We start from the raw sequence: 20,183 nt of genomic DNA on the forward strand, positions 1-20,183 counted from the left end.
TTCCCTACTTGACTGATCTGGTACTCTCTGATGACACCGTTTGGTTTCTTGGGTGCGATCCAACTTAGATGTAATGCTGTTGAGTTCAAAGCACTGACGTCTGGTGGTTGAACACTCTCTGGGACTCCTTGGACAGTGACTGCAACTACCTGAAGACATATGAATTAAACAGCAATTTAATGTAATAGTACACTAGATACCATGATCAATGAGAATGTCACTTTTGTTTTAAAATGCTGTTTGGGCTGGCATATCATTACCAAGGGCCTGGAGAACTAGTTACTTCTTTCCTCCTTTTTCACAATGAAATCTGACCTTGAATACATTACATAAGTCTATGTCTACAATTTATCACAACAGGTTCACCATGTTTTAGCTGCAGTGCATAGCACAGGGTGAAACAACAAAAAACTGTATTGCTTGAAAACTCTTGATAACTCTCTCCCATATGGTTTGTCAGTGCCTCTGCATTTTAACTGCCTGATTTCATATATTTTAAGCACCAGTAAACATGGGGCTAAGCCTCCATATATCCCATGCAATCTGAACTCTATTGTAGTTATTAGCAACTACATGTTTTTTGTAAGGAAAGCAAAGATTATGAAATATAGAATAACTTTGCACTTGTTAAGCTCTTAAAAAAAAAAAGAAGAAAAAGGAAAAAGCTGATTTTCTATTGAGACATCTCTACCATCGCCTACAGAGGCATTTCCAAATTACACTGGCTTAATAAGTGAGTCAGACCTTTTTCTCTTCGAGAATCACTTTTCTTTTTCTGTTATTACCACCATAAAGTATTTATATTATGCTGTAAATATAAAATGTGCCCTCTGTAATATACCGTCTTAGTGCATTTAGTGGAATCAGCCCCTACTTGCAGATTTCAGTGTTTGCAACAGTAAACTCCCTAATTATAGACAAGTGAAATAAGCAGGTTTTATTAGCTCAGGCCAACAGCAACTGTGCCTACATAGCTTCCAGACCACGGCTCTGTGTGCAGGTAGAGGACTATGCGCCTATCTCCAACCCTCTGCATCAGTGTTCCTCTTCTTACACTTTTGGCTGAGATTTGCAACAATAAAAAAAAAAAAATTTAAACACCTGAAAAAAAGAAAATCAACTTTTTGATCCCCTAGGTATTATAATTACAAAGCATAGTCATTATTCTCCCCCTCTGCCCCACAGACCTTACACTTGCAGCCCTAGAAATTCATTTTCAAAGAGGCAAGGATATTATTGTGAAAAAAAAAAGGTCACTTAAGAAATAGTTTTTCCAAATGATGAATAAGGCTGGTGCTTTGCAGAACAGAAACTAGAGCTGGTTACAGAGTAATGGTGGTGAAAGGCGTCCGTGACTCAAAGTGATACACAAGGAAATGAAGCAGTGATGAAGGGAGGGAAGAGATTCTGTCTGCTTAAAACTGAAGCAGAGGCAGGTTGTACACAAAGGGTGGGTACAGGCTGAAGCAGATACAGATGTGCAAAGCCAGTCAAGGGCAGTATAGCGGAAGGAGGCTCAGAATAAGAGAGTTGTTGAGCAAATTGACAGACTAGAGCTAAAGCAGAAAAACTAAGAAATACCAAGGAAGAGGAGGCTATAGACCTCCTAGTGAGAAGCAAAGATTTAATTTCAAGGCTTAGAGAAAGTGCATTTTAATATTCCTTACTCTATTCTACCTCTTTTACAAACACCAGTTCCTACAGCCCAATTTCGGCTTTGCCAGTACCGAGACACTACTTTCTTCTTCCACTTGTTTGTATCAACCTTAGGTTCCAAATAATCACCTGTCAGTCGTTGAATCCAAGTCAGATTATTGATATTTTTCACTTGCTTGCTCAATAATCATCATATCTTTAAATTACACCTTTCCAAAGGCATTTTTATGTTACCACACTGGCTGATAAAATCGTGGCACCAGTTCCATAAAGACCAGTTTACTAACCTTGCTGCTGTCTGCACAACCAGCAACAGTGCAGGCTCGCAGCTGGTATGAGTATTCGTGGTACGGCTGGACACCACTTGTGTCTGTGAAGCTCTTCTCCATTCCTCTAAAACGCTCCATTCCATTTCGAAGAATGATATAGTGAATAATAAGACCTATTGCAGAAAGAGAGTTTTCCCTTTCGTTAGCTGAGAAAACCTGTGAGATGGTGTTCTAGAATAATCTACTCTGCACAAGGAAAATACTAAGTGAAATCTCTAGGCAACCAATGTAACAGGCCCCGTTTAAATGGCTAATATCAATTAACAGCTACTCTCCTCAACCTCTACAACAACATCTCAGTATTTCTCAAGTTTTTCTTCTCTCTTTTATGAAGAGATCTATTCCAAGTTTTCTCACTGTTTGAAAATCATAAGCAAGATTTCCTGATACATGCGTACGACCCACTCATCCCCTTCCCGAATCCCTAAATATTTTCTGACATGACTGTGATTTTCTGATCATATTGCCAATTATTATTACACCTCTTCTCAAAAGAGTTTCTGGCCACTTCTTAGAGCCATTCTAAATTGTCTTCTGTGAAGTTAGGCTCTACTCTCATTCGCAATGAAAATGATCTCAACCTAGAGCAAATTCTTGCAGAGTTTAGGAAAGTGTATTTCAATGCCAGCGATTAATCAAGAAAGGCTTTGTGGTTTTGGAGCACTGTCAGATGAATGATAGAACATACTCTTTTTTAAACATATATCAATACCATTTGGCTGAAGTGGTTCCTCCCAATTTAGAAGTAGCATGTCGTCCCGATTATCCACTTTGGCCCATTTTGGTGGACTTACACCCTGTGGCACATCTTGCTTAGTGACAGCTCTGCTCATTTCACTGAAGCCTCTTCCATAGCTATTCCAAGCAGCCACTCTGTACTCATACGTGATAAAAGGTTCAAGGTTCAGGTCTAGAAAAATAAAGTTACATGTGGATCATCTCAGTCTTATCAAAACACAAAATAACTTTTGTGGGTTTTTTCTGTGCCTAGGGAACTACTTCTGTGTTTAAAGACAGGTAGATATGGAAGTTGTTCCTTTAGTCAGGGCCGTATTCTGATACAGCAAGACTTCAATCAACTTTTGTGAAAGCAGGATTAAATCTTATGTATACCTTGAACTACTTCCTAGTCATTTCATTTACCCAAGATACTGTCCTGATTCACAGAATAATTCTTAAAGAATGCTACTTCACTACAATTGCTTCACATTTAATTAGAATACTTGATAGTATTCAGGACGTCTTTTTCTCCTCCTTTTCTTCTATACTAGCAAAGCATCAACCTGATACACCACTTTTTCTTACCTGTAAATGAATACTGGTTTGGACTTCCTGTGTAGACAGTCTCCTCTGCAGCTTGACACACACCTTCCTCCATCTCCTTTTCTGTAGCACTTAGTGAACCTTTTACCCATGCACAGATGTTCTCCCTAGGATCAAAGTCACACTTGCCACAATGTGCTGTTGCCTCCATAGATAAAGGACAAAGGATATTAGCCTTGCATTCTTCTTTTACCTAAGGAAGACACATACAGTGTTATTATTTTTACTGCATTTTCCTTTCTTCACAAATGTTTCCATTAGTATTTCAGTCTTTATGCAACACAAATCAATCACATTGAGTATGTTGATATTCCTAGCTTGCGGGACACCCTTTCAGCCTCAGGTCTCTCTACAGTCTTTGGTCATTAATGCTTTTCATAATTCCTTCTAAAAGAAACATTTTTTGGAAGGTCCTTGAATGAAAACATCACAAATGTTAACCACTGAAAGACAAAACGACTGGCTTTGTTGAAAGCACGAGGGTCTACAGTCAAACGAGAACAGGTTCTGCTCCTGCAAAGGCCAATATCCCGTGGCAAATCAATAGCCAATTCCCTGCCCCTCACACAGCTTGCCAAGAACACAAGAGGGCTCTGTGCGATTCCTTGGCAGCTGTCAAGGCTGAGAACTCTATCCATGGGTGATACAAGTCACGCCCTCCACCACATCACTCCTAAACAACAGTTTTGCTGCAATAAGAGGACCTCTGCAAATGTGCTGATGCAGATAAAGAACAATTCACAGAAATAGAAATGTACTGTCAACATCCATAAGTTTCCATTAAAATTCTTGAAATAATATTTTTGCCAAACCATAAGCTAGAGAGCAGTAACTCTCATAAAATAAAGGTTGTTGCAGGAAGGAATGTACTGCAATATTTGCTACAAATATTTCTGCCCATTAGGCTACAGACTTTGGAAGGAAAAGCAAACAGATTATATTTAATGCTTCCTTAATTCACCTATTGGAATTAGTTTGTTAGCTGATTATGAACTGCAGGTAATTTAATTTCCCAAACGTGGCGCTTTCACAAAAGCTACATCGTGATAGATATAGGATATAGATGGATTGGATTCACATATAAAGTAGCTCCAGAATACATCTCAGAATATCAGTCCTTTTAACGTAAGTAAATCTACACCCAGCAGAAAGCCAGCACTGCTATCTCTTTTCTGCTGTGGGTAAGTGAAATACAAAGCACTTCCCTTGTTGACAGGTTACACTGAAGGCACGGACCTAGCCTGTTACCTAGCAGAATTCGCTAACTTATTCTCAGCTAGTTTTTGCCTTTCATGAACTACTAATACAACGCACTGGGGAACTGTAGCTGACTCATCACAACACCTGGATTTTCTCTAGGAGAAAGTTATACAGCCTGAAAATGAAATGACATGAAAACCTTGACGTGAGCATGAGAAGATGGAAGAAATATTCGTGTGTTTGCTTAGCAGCTGAATGGAAAGGGTACAGGAACACCTCTGTGTGGCAGGATGGGGTTCTGTTTTTATTTTAGTGATAAATAGCACAATACCTACCTGATTTCCATATTGTAGAACTCACAAAATACAACCCTCTTTCTTTCTTACCCACTTTCTCCCTCTCTTTCAAAATATAAAAACATAAATAAATCTTTATGTTTATATATAAGAATATATTTCTATATAAACAGGGTCTCCATCCTTTGAAATGTCCATGTTCTTAAATAAAAGTTGTAGTAACAGGTGACAATATTTTTACAGCTTATGTATAACTCCAAGATGCTAATTCTTGAAGATTTCTACCGAATTCAGCTGGAGTTGCCAGACTTCACAGCTTTGGAAGTTTTGTCAAATTGTCTCATGCTGATACCTAGAGTCACAGACCACCCAGAAAAAAAAAAAAGGAATTGGCCTTTGGGGTGCTTAGTTTACTCTTATATTAAAACGGAGTGAAAATAAAGTGGTTAATCCAGGAGGTGCAAAAGGCATCAAAAATACAATGGCCCTCATTGTTGCTAAAAGTTATACGAGGACCTATCCCAGTACTGCTGAAACTTATGCCAAAATTGCCCCTGGTTTTCTATAGGATCAGGATGAAGAAGAATCCAGGAAATACCAATTGCTTTATTTTTATTTATATGGGTTTTAGGAATCTACGGCATAGTGCCTGCCCGAATTGAAATGTAATAGCATCTTTATACTTCAGAACCGGCCACATCAATTTAATTTCCACTTAAGGAAGATCATCAGGAACCGTGGTCACACAACGGAAGCTGGCTATACATGCCAGTCTTGTTAGTATGCCAGCTTTTAGCCACTGTACTAATCTGAAGTGCTGGGCAACACTTCACAGAGGCAGCTAATCATTATTAATTCCTTTAGAATTCATTGCAATAACATCAATCATGGTGAACTCATTCGGTATTAATATGGATGTAATGCGAAAATGAATAATGCACACAAGAGTTTTTATATTCCTATTTTAGAAAAATAGTTATGAACAGTGTATTTCTCTTTCCATCGTCAAATCAGAGCTACCAGGAGATTTTCTATCAATTACCTTCATCATCATTCCAGCTGAAATCCTGTCAGAGCAAACATATTTCAGAGGATTATATCCAACTCCATTACAGCATTCTTCACTCTTTGGAATAAGTTCAGTCTCACAGCATTTTGCTGGCACTTGGTCATTCTTTCGAACATGTGCTAGGAACTCACCACTGGAACCTGAGCAGCATATGGTATCTGACATATTCACATATTCCTGCCCACAACAGAACATCCCTGAAATGAACAAACAAACAAACAAATATATCTGCATAGGAAATGTAAGTAAATAAATAGCTAAGAGAGGCGAAAGCTCCGAATGCGCTATCGCTTGGCATAAAACCATCAGCAGCTGTGAAATTACGCAGATTTAGCTAAAGTGAGATTAAATTCAAATGTGAGGTGACTGAAGTAAGCATCCTGTCTTCTAGAGGCGCTGAAAACAACCAAGAACTAGAGGAGTATACAGGGTTCCCCTTCAACCAACCTACACCATTGCTGAACCTCTGTAAGAACCTTTGCTATGAAATACCACACCGAGGTACAGTGCACCGCACCTCGAAGGCAGTGGATGAAAATTTCCTGTAGAATTCAGAAATTGAGAAAGTTTCTCCATGTACTCTCCAGTCAGGTCTCATTCAGCCCCCCTCACATGGGCAGTCTTCCAAGAGTGCACCTTGGCATTCCAGAACGTTTCACACTATATATTATGTTCTAAACTGGGGGCTCATACTAGCTTCGTAGAAGTGAATGGGTGACTTGCCAAATGGCTTCAGTCATTTAACACAGAGAATTACTCTTTAAAAAGTTAATATCTAAATATAATTTGCATTTCTTATAGTGGAATTGATAAGCTGCCAAAATTAATTCCACTGACTTTCTTCTGTTTTTAATAATTTTATTTTAAAATGAAAAGCTTGTGGTAACTAGTGTAATTTTCCATATATTCCCACGAATTATTTTGCAACTGTGAAATACCAGTGACGAACTCCAGGTAAATTTTAACTCTGAACCAAATGCTACAAACACCTCTATAACTGGCAATGAAATCAGTATTATTACTAATTCAACGACAAAGGTGCCACACAAAAAACAGGGCTGTGATCTGCTGTTACATCTACAAAGGAGTTAGTATTTGAGGTAATTTCTGTAGTATGTAGCAGACATTTAAAACACATGCGAAAGTGGCCACTTTTCCCACTGCCATTTATTGCAGCAGATCTCTCTTAGGAAGTCATTCATAATGAAAATTACCCTTTAAGGGTATGATCCTGCTAAAGAATTCAGCGCGTTTCATTCCAATCACTGGAATGACTAAAAATGGTGATGTTACTTACCTATTTTACATTTTTTTCAGGGCTGGTTCCCTTCACAGCAATCAAACTGTGATCACCAGCTCTCCAAGAGGCAAAATTTCCTCTTGTTCACACCCTTTCCCCAAATTGTCCAAGGATTCTACCAATTTTAAGTAGAGAATTAATGCAGAAAATGACTCAATTCAATACTAATAAGTAACTCTGACAGCCCCAAGGGACTTTTGACAGGCAAACTAAAATTTGGATAACGAACTGTTTTTGTATTGAGACAAACAAGGCTGTATTCTTTCACCGCAAACCTCATCTTTGTTTAACTGAATTAAATTTTTCAGCCAAGATTTCACTCACATAACAAGAAGTGACTCCCTTTCTAGTTTCTTTGGTAAACCATTACTTCTTTAATTATTATCAACCTTGTTCCAGTGTGATAAATTGCTAATTACTTAATACCCTAATCAGCGTTCATTCTTTGCACAGATAAACTGTGACAGCGCCATTAATTTAAATAGTAATTTCACTTAATGGCCAGAACGGCACACCAGATTTTTATGCAGCATTTTCTGAAGACTGCATCCATCACTGCAATATTCTGACATAAAGATGTCTGACGTGCACTAACTCACTTAGGGAGAGCAGATGTTGCAGAGCAGAGTTTGGTAGTAATTCCCATAGTGCATCACTTCAGCATGAATGAGCTGCAAAGGCAGAGGTAGACAATCTTCTGAAACTGCATTGCATAGCCTCTGACCTTTGCTTAATTTATCACATGTAACACTTGACTCCTGAACCTTGACACCTCAAACGTACAATTTTAAATATGCTCCAAGAAAAACAAAATAGGGCTATGTAATATTGATGGATTGATTTGCCTTCTAAAAATCACTTTATTCAATTGCCTAAGGATCCAGAAATTCCTATCAATCCTTGCTGAATTCAGCAAAATAACCAAATACAAACTATTTGTTTGTAAATCAGCTAGAATGTGTGTGTCATGATTTATATATTTATGTTTCACAGGCACAAAACGCATTACAGCAAAAAGAAAATCCACGGGCTAGAAAAGACACTTCCTGCTAACAGTGATTTCTGTCAACAATTATTTCATGTTCATCCCCAGCAACTGAAAAAATTTACAAACATAGCTGAGTGATGAATTACTAATTTAGTAAATCTGCTAAACCAATGCTTTCAAAAGGGAAAAATGAGTATTAAAAGGCTCAGCCTTTGGAGCCAGAATAGAGGATCAACAAAATACAGAGCCAGTGTATATTGCAAACTACTCCAAAAATCCTTGGCTTACGTGTGGGTATTGCAACTATTACAGATCAGGAACCACAACAGTACAAAGCATCATCTTTCATGAATCTGGGCTGTCAGTATTTACTCGGGTTTAGGTTTATTTTTTTTCTTCCTTAAGAGAAAATCCAAGAGTGGTTTTAGCTGGCATTATCCTTTATAGCCAGAAAGGGACAACTTTGGATAATCACACTGCAGCAATGGGGCTCAGGATGTGTGTGTGCAATGGCATCACTGCCAGCCTTTGCCAGTAGATGTCTCTATGGTCACCCCATTAAATAAGGCCAACAAGGGGCGAAAAATCAAACCTAAGAAAATACAAATTTAAAAATTAAAAGAGAGTAGGGTGAGATGGACAAAACATCTCTTTTTGCAGAATAGACTCTCTGAAAAAGGTATACAATGGCAAATGAAAAAGTTCTACAATTCAAGCCCTTAAACCAATTCTCAGTGCAAGCCTGGGACTAGATTCTGCAGAAACACGCTGCTTTCAAACCGGTCGTGCAACCATAAGGCTACGCACAAGGCTTGCATTTTTAGCGGTCATGTTTTTCTTGTATGATATTTTTCATGGAACTAAAGCTCCCAAACAAAAGCTTTCAATTGTCACTATATTTTTAACCATGTCATTCATTGCCAACTACAAATGTTCAGAAGAATTTCAGCTTTTGCACAGAGCCACCACTTTTACCTCTTCCCCTTCTAGACAATGAGATCAGCTTTCCAATTACCACATCCTTGCAAAATTCTACTTGTCCATTTGCCAATGATAAGTAAATTTTGGTTTTATGTGAGAGTATTTTTTCCATTAGGAACACTATAATCATAGGGGTAGGGAACAGGTAGGTTTTTGTGCCTGGCTTGTGCATTTTCATGATATATTTAGCAAGGCTGAATTACTCTAAGAAATTAAGCAAAAACCTATTGAGCATAATGTATGTGATATGATAAGAAACCACAATCTATTCTATGCTTAATGCAACAGAATATGATCTCTTTTCAACAATGGCGCTAATTCATCTCTCAAACCTGTATTTGTGTTCAGCTGTATGCCGGCTCACAGCATAAAGTCCTCACAGAAAACCTGTGAACGATGAAAAAGCCACTGTTTTCTTTTTTAATAGCCAAAAAAATGTCATTCTGACCCATTCTCAAGAAAAATGGTGTAAGTGATAGAGTGCTATAGGCTAAATGCATTTTAAAGACACGAGTATAAAGATTTTTTAAATATATATATATTTAAGGAAAAAAACTGTTAAGAATACATATATACTGAAATGAAGAACATAACTTTCATCCCAAGATACCTGTATTACACTCCTACACAACTCATCTGCCCAGAGAGAGCAGTAAAAACATAAACGCTACCCCAGCAGTTCTGTTCCAACAGCATCTGTTAATTCACTCCATTTATAAAATACATATTGACAAAGACAACTGAACTGGGACCAGGGAGATTTGATTTGGTGTGAGAAAGTCAATTCAATGTGATTTTGTTAAAGGCCTCCTGCAGGCAAATAAAAGAGTTTAAGTAATAAAGTACATAAAGAGATGTTTTATGAGCCAGCCCCGTCTTGTGGCAGCCACACAATGCGTGGCTGTGCAAGAAGCCCTTGTTCAGAGCTGATGTCGTGAGCCCTGCATAGGTCAGGCACTATTAGGGATCACAGTGAGAGGGAGCTAAGATCATGCAAGGGGTGCTGTTCACAGCATACTCTCCGGGAGTCATCGCTAGAAGGGAAGGGTGGTATAGAAACCACAGACAGCATTGCAAGGGCTCTTCTGATCAGCCCGTCCTGGCAGTCATCACAGAACTAGGGTGCTTCCAATACCACAGCGGCTGAAGGATCCAGTAAATACAAAAAATAAGCTGAAGGTAGAGCTCATTTTTGGGGAATGGAGGAGTTCAGCTTTCAGATCTGGATTTTTAGATCTGTATTAAGACCAGTTGTACAGCTAGAGGCTTCAACTGGCACATATATGGTGAAAACACTGCATCACTCATCTTTGTACACCAAGCAGAACTGGGTACTAAACCTTCATTATTTCTGTGTTTGGAAATTGGGCTCCCTTTTGAGAGTGCAATTGTTTCCCAAGTCTTCTAGTCAGGCTGATGGTAAATAATTTGTCTAATAACTGTGGAAATAAAAGACACATGAAAATACCTGAATGGAGGTAATAACACCTCCAATCTCTGCCACCAGCTAGTCACAGAGTGCTTTACGAGGAAGCAGAGTTGAGATCGTCTGCTCAGTCTGAGTGTTGGAGTAATTTCCTATAGTGTGCAAGAAATGAACGGGATACCCCAGATGAACAAGCAACTAGTGATAGGGAGAAAGTTTTGTTAATTTTAAACTGCAGAAGGTTTACCCCTGTGTAGATGCACAAGTGGGGGACACGGACCAACAAGCAGATTGTAATCTTCAGTTTCTAGGTGACTAACCCCACACCGCCAGAGAAAATGGCAAATCCCTGCACGGGGATGTGTGGCAGCACAAGGCAGCCAAGTCTAACCTCTGCCCCACTCATTGAGAAGGGACTGGTCCTATTTCCTGAGTGGCATAATGAAGGATCATGCACTCCTTTTGAATTTTCCGGGGTCTCCAGCCCCCACAGCTTTTGGACAAAAGCAAAGAAGGCTTATGGAAAGCTCACCGTTCTGCAGTCTACCAGAATAGGTGAGTAAAGTGCAACATCATTTAAACAAATTAGCATACACACCTTAAACCTGAGTGTGTCACTGCCGAAAGGTTACTGTCACAAGAGACTTGGAAAGATGAAGCCCCTTTTTGCTTGAAAACTTACCACTTACCTGGGAGAGGTCTGTGTGCAGTCCCTTCTTCTTCGTCACCACAACAGACCAAGTCCGTGCTTATGACTTCTCCACCACAGCACTGCTGATTGAAACCGTCGTGGAGGGACCCACCACAGCAGATTTGATTGCCCGATGTGGAGTACGGCATTCCCTGGCAGCAAGAGTCACCAACTCCAACTGAAACTCTGTTCTGCTCTTTGTTAGGGCAACATACTTCTCCTGTCAATTTAAGAATACAATTAAAGATTTCATGCATTTATAGCTCTTGAAATCGCTGAGAGGTTTTCATCTGTTAGTAACAAGTCTGGGTTCACACACTAGTAGCTTCATGTGTACAAAACGCTCAAAGCATGGAATCACTCGGTACTTTAGAATGCTATAAAAATATTATTTTCATTTGTAATAATAATTAAAGAAACATGCATTCATGGATTCAAGATGCTGTAAGATATCAAAATGCAAGCATGACAAACTGAGAAGAGCAACAAAAATAATTTCTGTAAATACGATATTTATACAGATGAAAACCTTTAGGCAGAGGCAGCTACACAGTAGAGAGATCATTCTTGCTATGATTAACAAACAGTCAGCCTACTTATTCTCAACAAAAAGTTTCCTTGTCTCCAAAATCATTCCAAACTTGTTTTGAAGGACTAATTCACATTGCTTAAAGAGTTTCCCAGTATCGCACAGGACTTCACCTCCCAAAGAACTTAAGGATTAAATTCACTTTAAATATTAAACTCCACTATCACAAGCAGTGGGCTTGGCTGCTACTTAAGCAAAAGCATCAGCTTTTGCAGGAAAAGGCCTTAGGATAAGCCTGCCAATGAGACTGACACTGGGATAAACGGAGTGCTATGAGTGGAGTAGATGCTGCTACAAAGGATAAAAAAATTATGGTAAATGGCAATGATCTTCCTTCACTAGTGTCTGTACTTGATCTGATCCAGTGCTCTAAAAGTTACATTTTTGTATTATCTTTCTGTGTTGCAATGTTTTCTATGGCTCAAATGTCATTTGAAAGGAGCAGGGGTTTTGTTCTGCCATTGAAGATGGATAACAGAGGTGATTAAAGTATTTGGGTTAGTGACTGCTAATAAAAGAGGTGTGTTTTGATTTTGAAAATCATTTTTTCATTGAAAATAGTATCTCAAGTCCTTTTCTTCTGCAAGGTTGGGAATTACAGACAGAGACCCCTAAACCCAATGCAGCTTTTGTCAGGAAGAAACACGCGATGTGGTTGTAACAGATGAGGGACAACACTGTTTTACTGCCACCACGCGCACCTTGCCTGGGTGGTAGCAGCATTACTTGTTCTGCACCGCTCTGAGAATCTCTCCTCCCATTTTAGTCCTGGGCTGGATGTTTGCACTTCTTTGTGTACTACTGTTTCAGAACTGAGATTCCTGCCTTCCTAATTTGTAATCCTCATGCCTTCAGCCCAGTGTGCTTCAGTACATCTAGAGCTATCAAGCTGGCCAAACAACATCTGGGAAATATGTATGCTTAGAGAGTTTCCTGTATAAATAACTTTATCGAATAAAGTCAATAATAAACAAAAAAGATGAGAACAAATTTTTAGAGTATAATAGATATAATCTGTTTAGGTATTTCATCACATTTTCCTGCATTCCTCGGAATCTAATTTAGTTGCTACACAGAGAAAGTATTAAAACACAGAATGTAGCTTACATCTATTGGAAATAAAACTGGGGTTTTTTTAAAGAACTATTAGACATAAGACACAAAGGATCAGTAACCTCCTCATTAACCTCTCAAAATGGGATCCATTCCAAGCTAGGCTTGAAAATGTTCTCTCTCTGAAAACTACCATGCAGTCTTACCAGTTAATTGTTATCCTTATCAAAGAATGACCCACATTAACATTTAGGTTGAGGTTATTAGCATATTTATAAAAATAAAAAAGAAAAAGTGACCAACATTGTTCATGTTGCTGCCCTTTAGAGAACAGAAAAAGAGAATGCAGCAAATATACTTAGTGAAAAAAAAATGTTTAAAACCATGTTCAAACAGCCACTGTTTCATGCTTGTGGACTGCTGACTGAAACAAGAACTACTTTCAGACATTAGGCATTTTGTTTCACTGCACTTTTCTTTCTTGATGTAAACAACATTAAGCTAGTTAACATAAACCACTGGATGGGGACAGAGGTCACAGTATAATCTCTCCATTTCAGTATATTGAGATTAATGAGGCCAGCAAAATACTCCTCTCTGCTTCTTCCATGTGATAGCATTTTTCTGATGACATCATGGAAGGCATTCTAATATCGTGAGATATGAATTACTTTTCAAGGGATCAGAACTTGGGGTGTGCTGAACGCGTTGGCAAAAAGTCAAGCACTTCTGAGTCTAGGGAATGTGTGCCAGCTCCTGAGTAATGGCAGCATTTTAGCTCCTGACCTGACAATTGCCTACAAAGAGATATATGCTCTGATCACTGCCCCCTGAAAGGGCTCTCCTCCCCCTTCTCCTCCCCTTTTCCTGTCAAAAACCCACCGGCAAACTGGAAGACCAAATTCTGGACAATAGCACAGAAGCAGAGTTTTGGCGAACTTCCCAAACAACCCTGAGAATAAGAGCGTGATCAGCCTTAAAAAAAAGGATAAGTTTCCATCGAAGGTAATGCAAGCCAGATGTGTACTTTGATCTGTAACATCGGTAGAAACAACGAGTAGACAATGAAGAAACAAGCAGAAGTGATGTGATCCATAATATCAACCTCAAATGCTAACAATGGCTCCACACAAGAAATGGCTAGGGAAAATCACGCGGGGTCAAATCAGGCAGAGAACTAAACCACACCACTGAATTGCCTGACGGTGTTCCTATTAAGCAGAACTGCCCTCCCCATTATGCAGCACTTACTGCAATTAAGTAGAGTTTGGCATAAATTAGTTCTCTGGCAAATGACCCACTCATCAGGTTTTATCAATTAAGCCTTTCTTGTATAAACAGAGCGTACTGTGTTTAGAAGACAAAGTCGGTGCAATTTTATTTGCTTATCCCACTCAACACAATTCTCAAAGACATGTAGAAATCTTGACAAATTTCACATTTACTGCTATGCTCGCATTCTCCTTGGTTTAACAGATACATCCACTTTGTTGTTTTGTTTCTTTCAAGAAGTGGAAAGGAGTCGTCTCCTACCTGCTAACACCCTGGTGTAATAACCACCACAGCAGCGATGTTTCGGCTGCACAGCGTGTAATTGACCACCGCAGCAAACCCCCGGTGGATTAAGAATAAATGGAATGTACTTGTCCTCGCAGCATTGGAAGCCAGGTTTATTGTCGTGCAGCATCCCATTACAACATACCTAGAAGTAGTTAAATAGAAGCAGTTAAACAGAACCTAATGTGTTCTTTGGCAAAACAACACGTACCACACATCCTAGTATGGAGCCTAATATGACTGCGGTCAAATTAAATGTAACTTGGCTAAAATCCTGCCTTCTCCAGCGCTACCAGATTTCAGTAAACTACTGTGTTGCTGACAGAACGCTGCTATTTTGTGGCCTTCAACAACACTGCACCTTAGTAAAATAGTCTATTAATATGAATCATCTTCCCATGCATTGCAGGCTGGTTGAGTCTCTCAACATGGAGCAGATTGCAATATGTAGATGTAATCTACTATCACCTTACCCTTTTCTTTCCTCCCCAATTCTTATTTTTTTATTTTTATATGATGAAACATCATTTGAAATCCTTACAACTGAAAAATATTATTTCTCATTATGAGTTCTTTGGGTTTTGTTCACCTAAAAATAAGTGGAATTTTCTTCTTGTAGCACATGATCACTTATTTATGACCACGGTTCTTCAGACAATGCGATCTCAGGAGAATAGTATTTATATAAGGATTTTTTTCAAAATAAAATTTACATGGAAATGAATTTCGAAAGGCCTTTTAACTGTGGACTTCTTCCTGGGTGCTGCCAAGAAAATTATACACTTGAACAATCAAATAATTGCTTATACACTTCTCCTGTGTCGATGGAGTGGCACGCTGTACACACAGCAAATCATATAAACAGTCAGTAGAATCATCATAAAAATTGTAAACTCAGAACCTACAGTCAAGTGTGAATTCTGTTAGCCTGAAGGATGCCGCTTACAGCTAGACGGAAAATGCAGCTGGCAGTATAGCACAGAGGTCAGAGCGGAGCTGCCGCTTCGTTTCCTTCTGACGTGGAGCGCTCCTGCCCCTGCCTTTAACCACATTCCAATCAGGTTATCTTAGCAGCAAAGAAAGAAAGTGTTCCTCTAGAAGGATCTTCTGTTTACCCAGGTACTTTAATTACTAGCTGACAAAAAACTTTATAAAAATGCGTATTATTAGGCTTAGGACATCTAATTTGTATTACATTTATAATGCTAACAGAAATATACAAGCGGAGAAAAAGGTATTATTACTGTTCTTAAGCCATGAACAAAATCTTCCTGACTTCAGAAGGATGATGCTTTACTTGTTCACTTTGGAATGGCTTTACTCAATCACCCTTGGGAGTCGTAGATTAAGTTCTGATATATATTTACAACATATAAACAACATGTAACCCAAAATTAACGTGAGGTAGGGTGGAAGGTGTTCTTGTTTCCTCATTACATTGTGAAGTTTTATAACCGTATATTCTTTCTGCTTTTCCAACACACTTTTTCATTCAGCATCTGTCTTAGACTACGACTGCAGCTGAATTTTGTCATTTTCTGTTCAGGAATTTGGAGTCTCTATAGGTCCTATTATATTATTTTGCTGTCCACCTTGTCACTGGTAATATAATCCAATCTATGAATTTAATTAACCTACTGTTCTTTCTTCCAGATCATTAGTTAAGATGTCAGATAAAACTCTGCTTTACACCTCTTCTCTGCTTCCTATCTTTTTGGATATTTTTTTATGACTGGCACGCACTCCAGGCTGAGTTGTTTTTCATTTACAACTGGCTCCAAAGCAAGCCAGAAGGTTACCTGGTCTCTCTGTATTTCCAAGTAATTTAAAAGCGTTATTAAAAATATCGAATCAAGTGTTGTCACGACACTGTCCTCAGAATAGATTGCATTTAGCAACAATTCCTGACACCTGTAAAAATGGCCTCTGTCTTGTTCTTTTTACTGCATCCTGAGCTTGAGACACCTGAGCCAGTAAATGTACCTGCCTCCATGAAAGGAGACTAAATGCATGTTTCTCACATATTCTTGGTCCCAATTTGTGTGCCCCTTGGGATTGTGTCTCCCTCTCGGATCTGTCTAGCCCTATTTATCATCATCTTTCTACGGATTTTGTTTGTCATCTCTGTACTGTTTCCTTCTTTTCGGTGATGCACACCACCCAAATTTCACCTGAACACAGTCTTCATCTTTCAGATAAAGAAACTTGCACATCTTTGGCATTATCCAGGCTCAAACGCTTGAGCAGCCATTTCCATGCGATGTTTCCAGTTTTAAAGAATGTCCTTTCCCTTGTGAATCCTCAGTAGAAACACTTGCTCCGTGTGTTTCACACGGACACTGGGAGGGTTGTTTTAGCACTAACTCTAAAGCATTCTGGTTGGAACATTATTTGTAAGACTGCATTGTTGCTGGTATCCTTTCTGTCCTGAATTCCCTCAAAAAATCCCCAGCTGAACACCCAGGTATACTATCAGCAGTTACTTTTCTTTGCTAAAACATTATTTACGACCCTCAGTATTTCTCAATACTCCACAGACAGTTTCCAAAAGGGGGTCCAGTCAGCTTTAAACTCTCCTCTGGCATTACCGATTGATATAGTTGGTGCTATTATTATGTAGCTCCATAAGATCCTCTGCAGCCAGCTGTAAATTGTTAAATAACACTTTTCTGGCAGTCCTCTAACGATAGTTAGTTTCTGTTTGCATTGATATTCAGCCCAAGGATTCTGCATTATCAATCCATAAAATAAATGCATTCAAGTAACGCTAAAATTGTGTCACAGACAAAGAAGAAAAGCAGATGGATTGAAAGTTATAGTGGCAAAAGGTTATTATTATCTCATCCTCTTAGATCTAAAAGCGACAGTCCCAACTGCATGGCATCCCTATATACATCAAAGTAGACGCCTCATAGCGATCATATACAGTCACACCAACACTGTAGGCGGGTTGGAGATCTCACGCTTCCACAGAGGGTTGAAAGCTTAACGTGTGCTTGCTAACCAGATCTGCAGGGATTATACAAGATCACAGAATCATTTAGTTGGAAGAGATCTTTAAGATCGAGTCCAAGTGTTCACCCTGCACTGCCAGGGTCCCTAATCCACGTCCCTCGGCGCAACATCTACATGTCTTTTAAACACTTCAGGGATGGGGACTCCACCATCTCCCCGGGCAGCCTGTTCCAGTGCCTGACAACTCTCTCTCTGTAAAGAAATTTTTCCTGATATGCAACCTAAACCTCCCCCGGTGCAACTTGAGGCCGTTTCCTCTCATCCTGCCTCTTATTACATGGGAGAACAGATCAACCCCCCACCTCGCTACACCCTCCTTTCAGGTAGTTGTAGAGAGCGAGAAGGTCTCGCCTGAGCCTCCTTTTCTCCAGGCCAACCTGCCCCAGATCCCTCAGTCACTCCTTGTAAGACTTGCTCTCTACACTCTTCACCGGCTTCGTTCCCCTTCTCTGAACCTGCTCCAGTTCCTCAATGTCCTCCTTGTCGTGAAGGGCCCAAAACTGGACACAGTGCTCAAGGCGTGGCCTCACCATCCTTAGCTGTCATGGGACCCTTTAAAATACTGGTAGACTCAGTTACTCATCAATCAGTCCTGCAGTTCTCCTCCCACCCAAGCCCACAGAGGGACTGTGACCTAGGAGCACAGCGACTGGGAAGGGCAGGGCGTAAAGAAAGGCTTACGGCGACACCCCAGCAAGGCCCAGTCAGCCATGACAGCAGCACGGAGAAACAAGATACCAAACCTGGCAGGCAGGATTACACCATATTTTAACAACTTAAAAAAATACACCAAACTTATCTATGCAACTGTCCTTTAATTAAAATTGTGTCACCCCTGATCCCTCTGCTTGCTGAAGACTTTGCTGAAGGATATTATCTGGCCTTGCGGACACATGCCAGTTGAGCTGGGCCTGACTTGCCCAAACACACAGCTGTGCTAGGCGGCCGAGTTTATCCTTCTTGTCCAACCCTGGCTGTCAATGCCACTTCGTGAAACAGCAACTCACAAAACACTCTGAGGAATTCCTATTAGCTCCAGGAGTTCATTAAAAACTTCTGCCTGTGGAGCAAACACCAGAGTGATGATTGACCCATTGTGTCCTCGTGTGAGAGGGAATATTTTACATCAGCAAGGCTCATTCTTTTTTTACTTAAATTATCTCTGAATCTATATTTTTTGCCTTTTTGCTAAGTATACTTACACGCCCTTTTCTTTTCTCAAACTTCTATTCTCCTTTGGTAATTGGTACAGCCTTGGATCTAAAATCCACAAGCAGAAATTACTGTTATTCTGTTACAAATCACTGTGTATTATCATCTTTCTAAAATGAGTTCAAGCTCCTGTTTTTCCGATGTGTTACAACACACACCATACACGAATGTTACCTTTTTAAAGGTTCTCTAAGCCCGAAAGAACTAGAAAAGAATTTGCACAATATTGCTGGCACTAATAGTTAAATTTTACATAAATATTGATGGCATATCCTTCCCTGGTGTTGAGGTGTTATTAGTTTTCACTCCTGAAAATCATGCTTTTGAGGCTTGCTATGAAACTGCCGTTTTGTTCTTCCTGTCCTTAAAGAGAAGAGTCCTGCTGGTGTTTATAACAAATGGCACCTGTTAATTATGATGAGTAAAGGGGTGAGCCTGCACTTCCTAGTAATGTCAGAGTTATATTTGATTAGTTCATTAACTGCAGATTTATACAGCTTGTTGCTACCGAAAGGAAAAAGTGCTGAAGTTGTAGTAACACCTCCAGTCAGGACCCTTTTACCACTGATGTTCAGACTCATCATCCATTGCGTACAGAAATTATTAGCCTTTATGTCCCTATTTTAATTACTTTTTTACCTTACCTGTCTCATCATTTTTTCACCCTGGGATGCCAGTAACCACAGGAGGATTGTTGGTAGCTACACGGCTAATACAGGAATATGCCTTCCCCATCAGTCCTGACATTACACTTCCTGACGGGAGAAGCCAGGGCACATTCCCCTGTTAATTGAAGCACATCTCTGCAGATCTCGTGATAGGTGCTCTGTAAGCTGATGTCTGTTTTGAGATTTCAAATATGGACAGAGCTATGGATCACACCTTAATGAAAACTGCTAGGAGAAGACTGTCAATTTTGGCAGCTTGGAAACACCTGAGCAGCACAGGTCTGTTACCATAAAAGCTGTACGGGATATACAGGACATAGGGCCCCACCTGGCAGCTGACAAAATTCATCATCAGAGGATTCTCAGCTTTTCTGCAAAACTACACACAACAAAAACTTCTAAAATTCTTTCTGCACTCAGGTATAAATCCATCCAAGTCTGGTTACAAACACCAGCGTAAGGATACCAGGCACAGTGCTGCGTTGGCTTTAGTTAAAATAACACAGGTTTCTAACACTGAAGCAGAAAAACGGATAACAATGAGAAACAACAAGTAGGGACGTGATGCAAAGATTATTGAGGGTAGGAGGAACCATTAGGCCTACATGAGCCCGTGAACGTGCACGGTCGCATCCCTTGAGTGAAAAGGTCATTTGTTCTTTTAGAGATTCCCAACACAGCTCCGAGCAAGTTGGTTTATTAACACAGCACAGTGCGATACTAACCCGGCTCCCAAACGCAGCACCCACGCACGCACCAGTGATACCCTGCGCCCGGGCTGTTCAGTGCCACCTTTCTGTGCTACCCAGCGGAACCCAACCGAGCCAGCG

General features: G+C 39.8%; 1 protein-coding gene across 1 annotated transcript in view; it reads right to left on the reverse strand.

The window, feature by feature from the left end:
* Window positions 1–20,183, reverse strand: part of LOC104497657 (usherin-like) — a gene marked incomplete at its 5' end in the record, with an annotated part of 113,921 nt that overhangs the window by 75,470 nt on the left and 18,268 nt on the right. The window contains 7 exons of the mRNA XM_010140933.1: window positions 7–149; window positions 1,944–2,098; window positions 2,698–2,895; window positions 3,291–3,501; window positions 5,847–6,070; window positions 11,258–11,479; window positions 14,435–14,603. Of these exons, the coding sequence (XP_010139235.1) occupies window positions 7–149; window positions 1,944–2,098; window positions 2,698–2,895; window positions 3,291–3,501; window positions 5,847–6,070; window positions 11,258–11,479; window positions 14,435–14,603 (1,322 nt within the window). The remainder of the gene's footprint in view (window positions 1–6; window positions 150–1,943; window positions 2,099–2,697; window positions 2,896–3,290; window positions 3,502–5,846; window positions 6,071–11,257; window positions 11,480–14,434; window positions 14,604–20,183) is intronic.

Source organism: Buceros rhinoceros, unplaced genomic scaffold (assembly GCF_000710305.1).
Source record: "Buceros rhinoceros silvestris isolate BGI_N320 unplaced genomic scaffold, ASM71030v1 scaffold1488, whole genome shotgun sequence".
NCBI classification, from domain to species: domain Eukaryota; kingdom Metazoa; phylum Chordata; class Aves; order Bucerotiformes; family Bucerotidae; genus Buceros; species Buceros rhinoceros.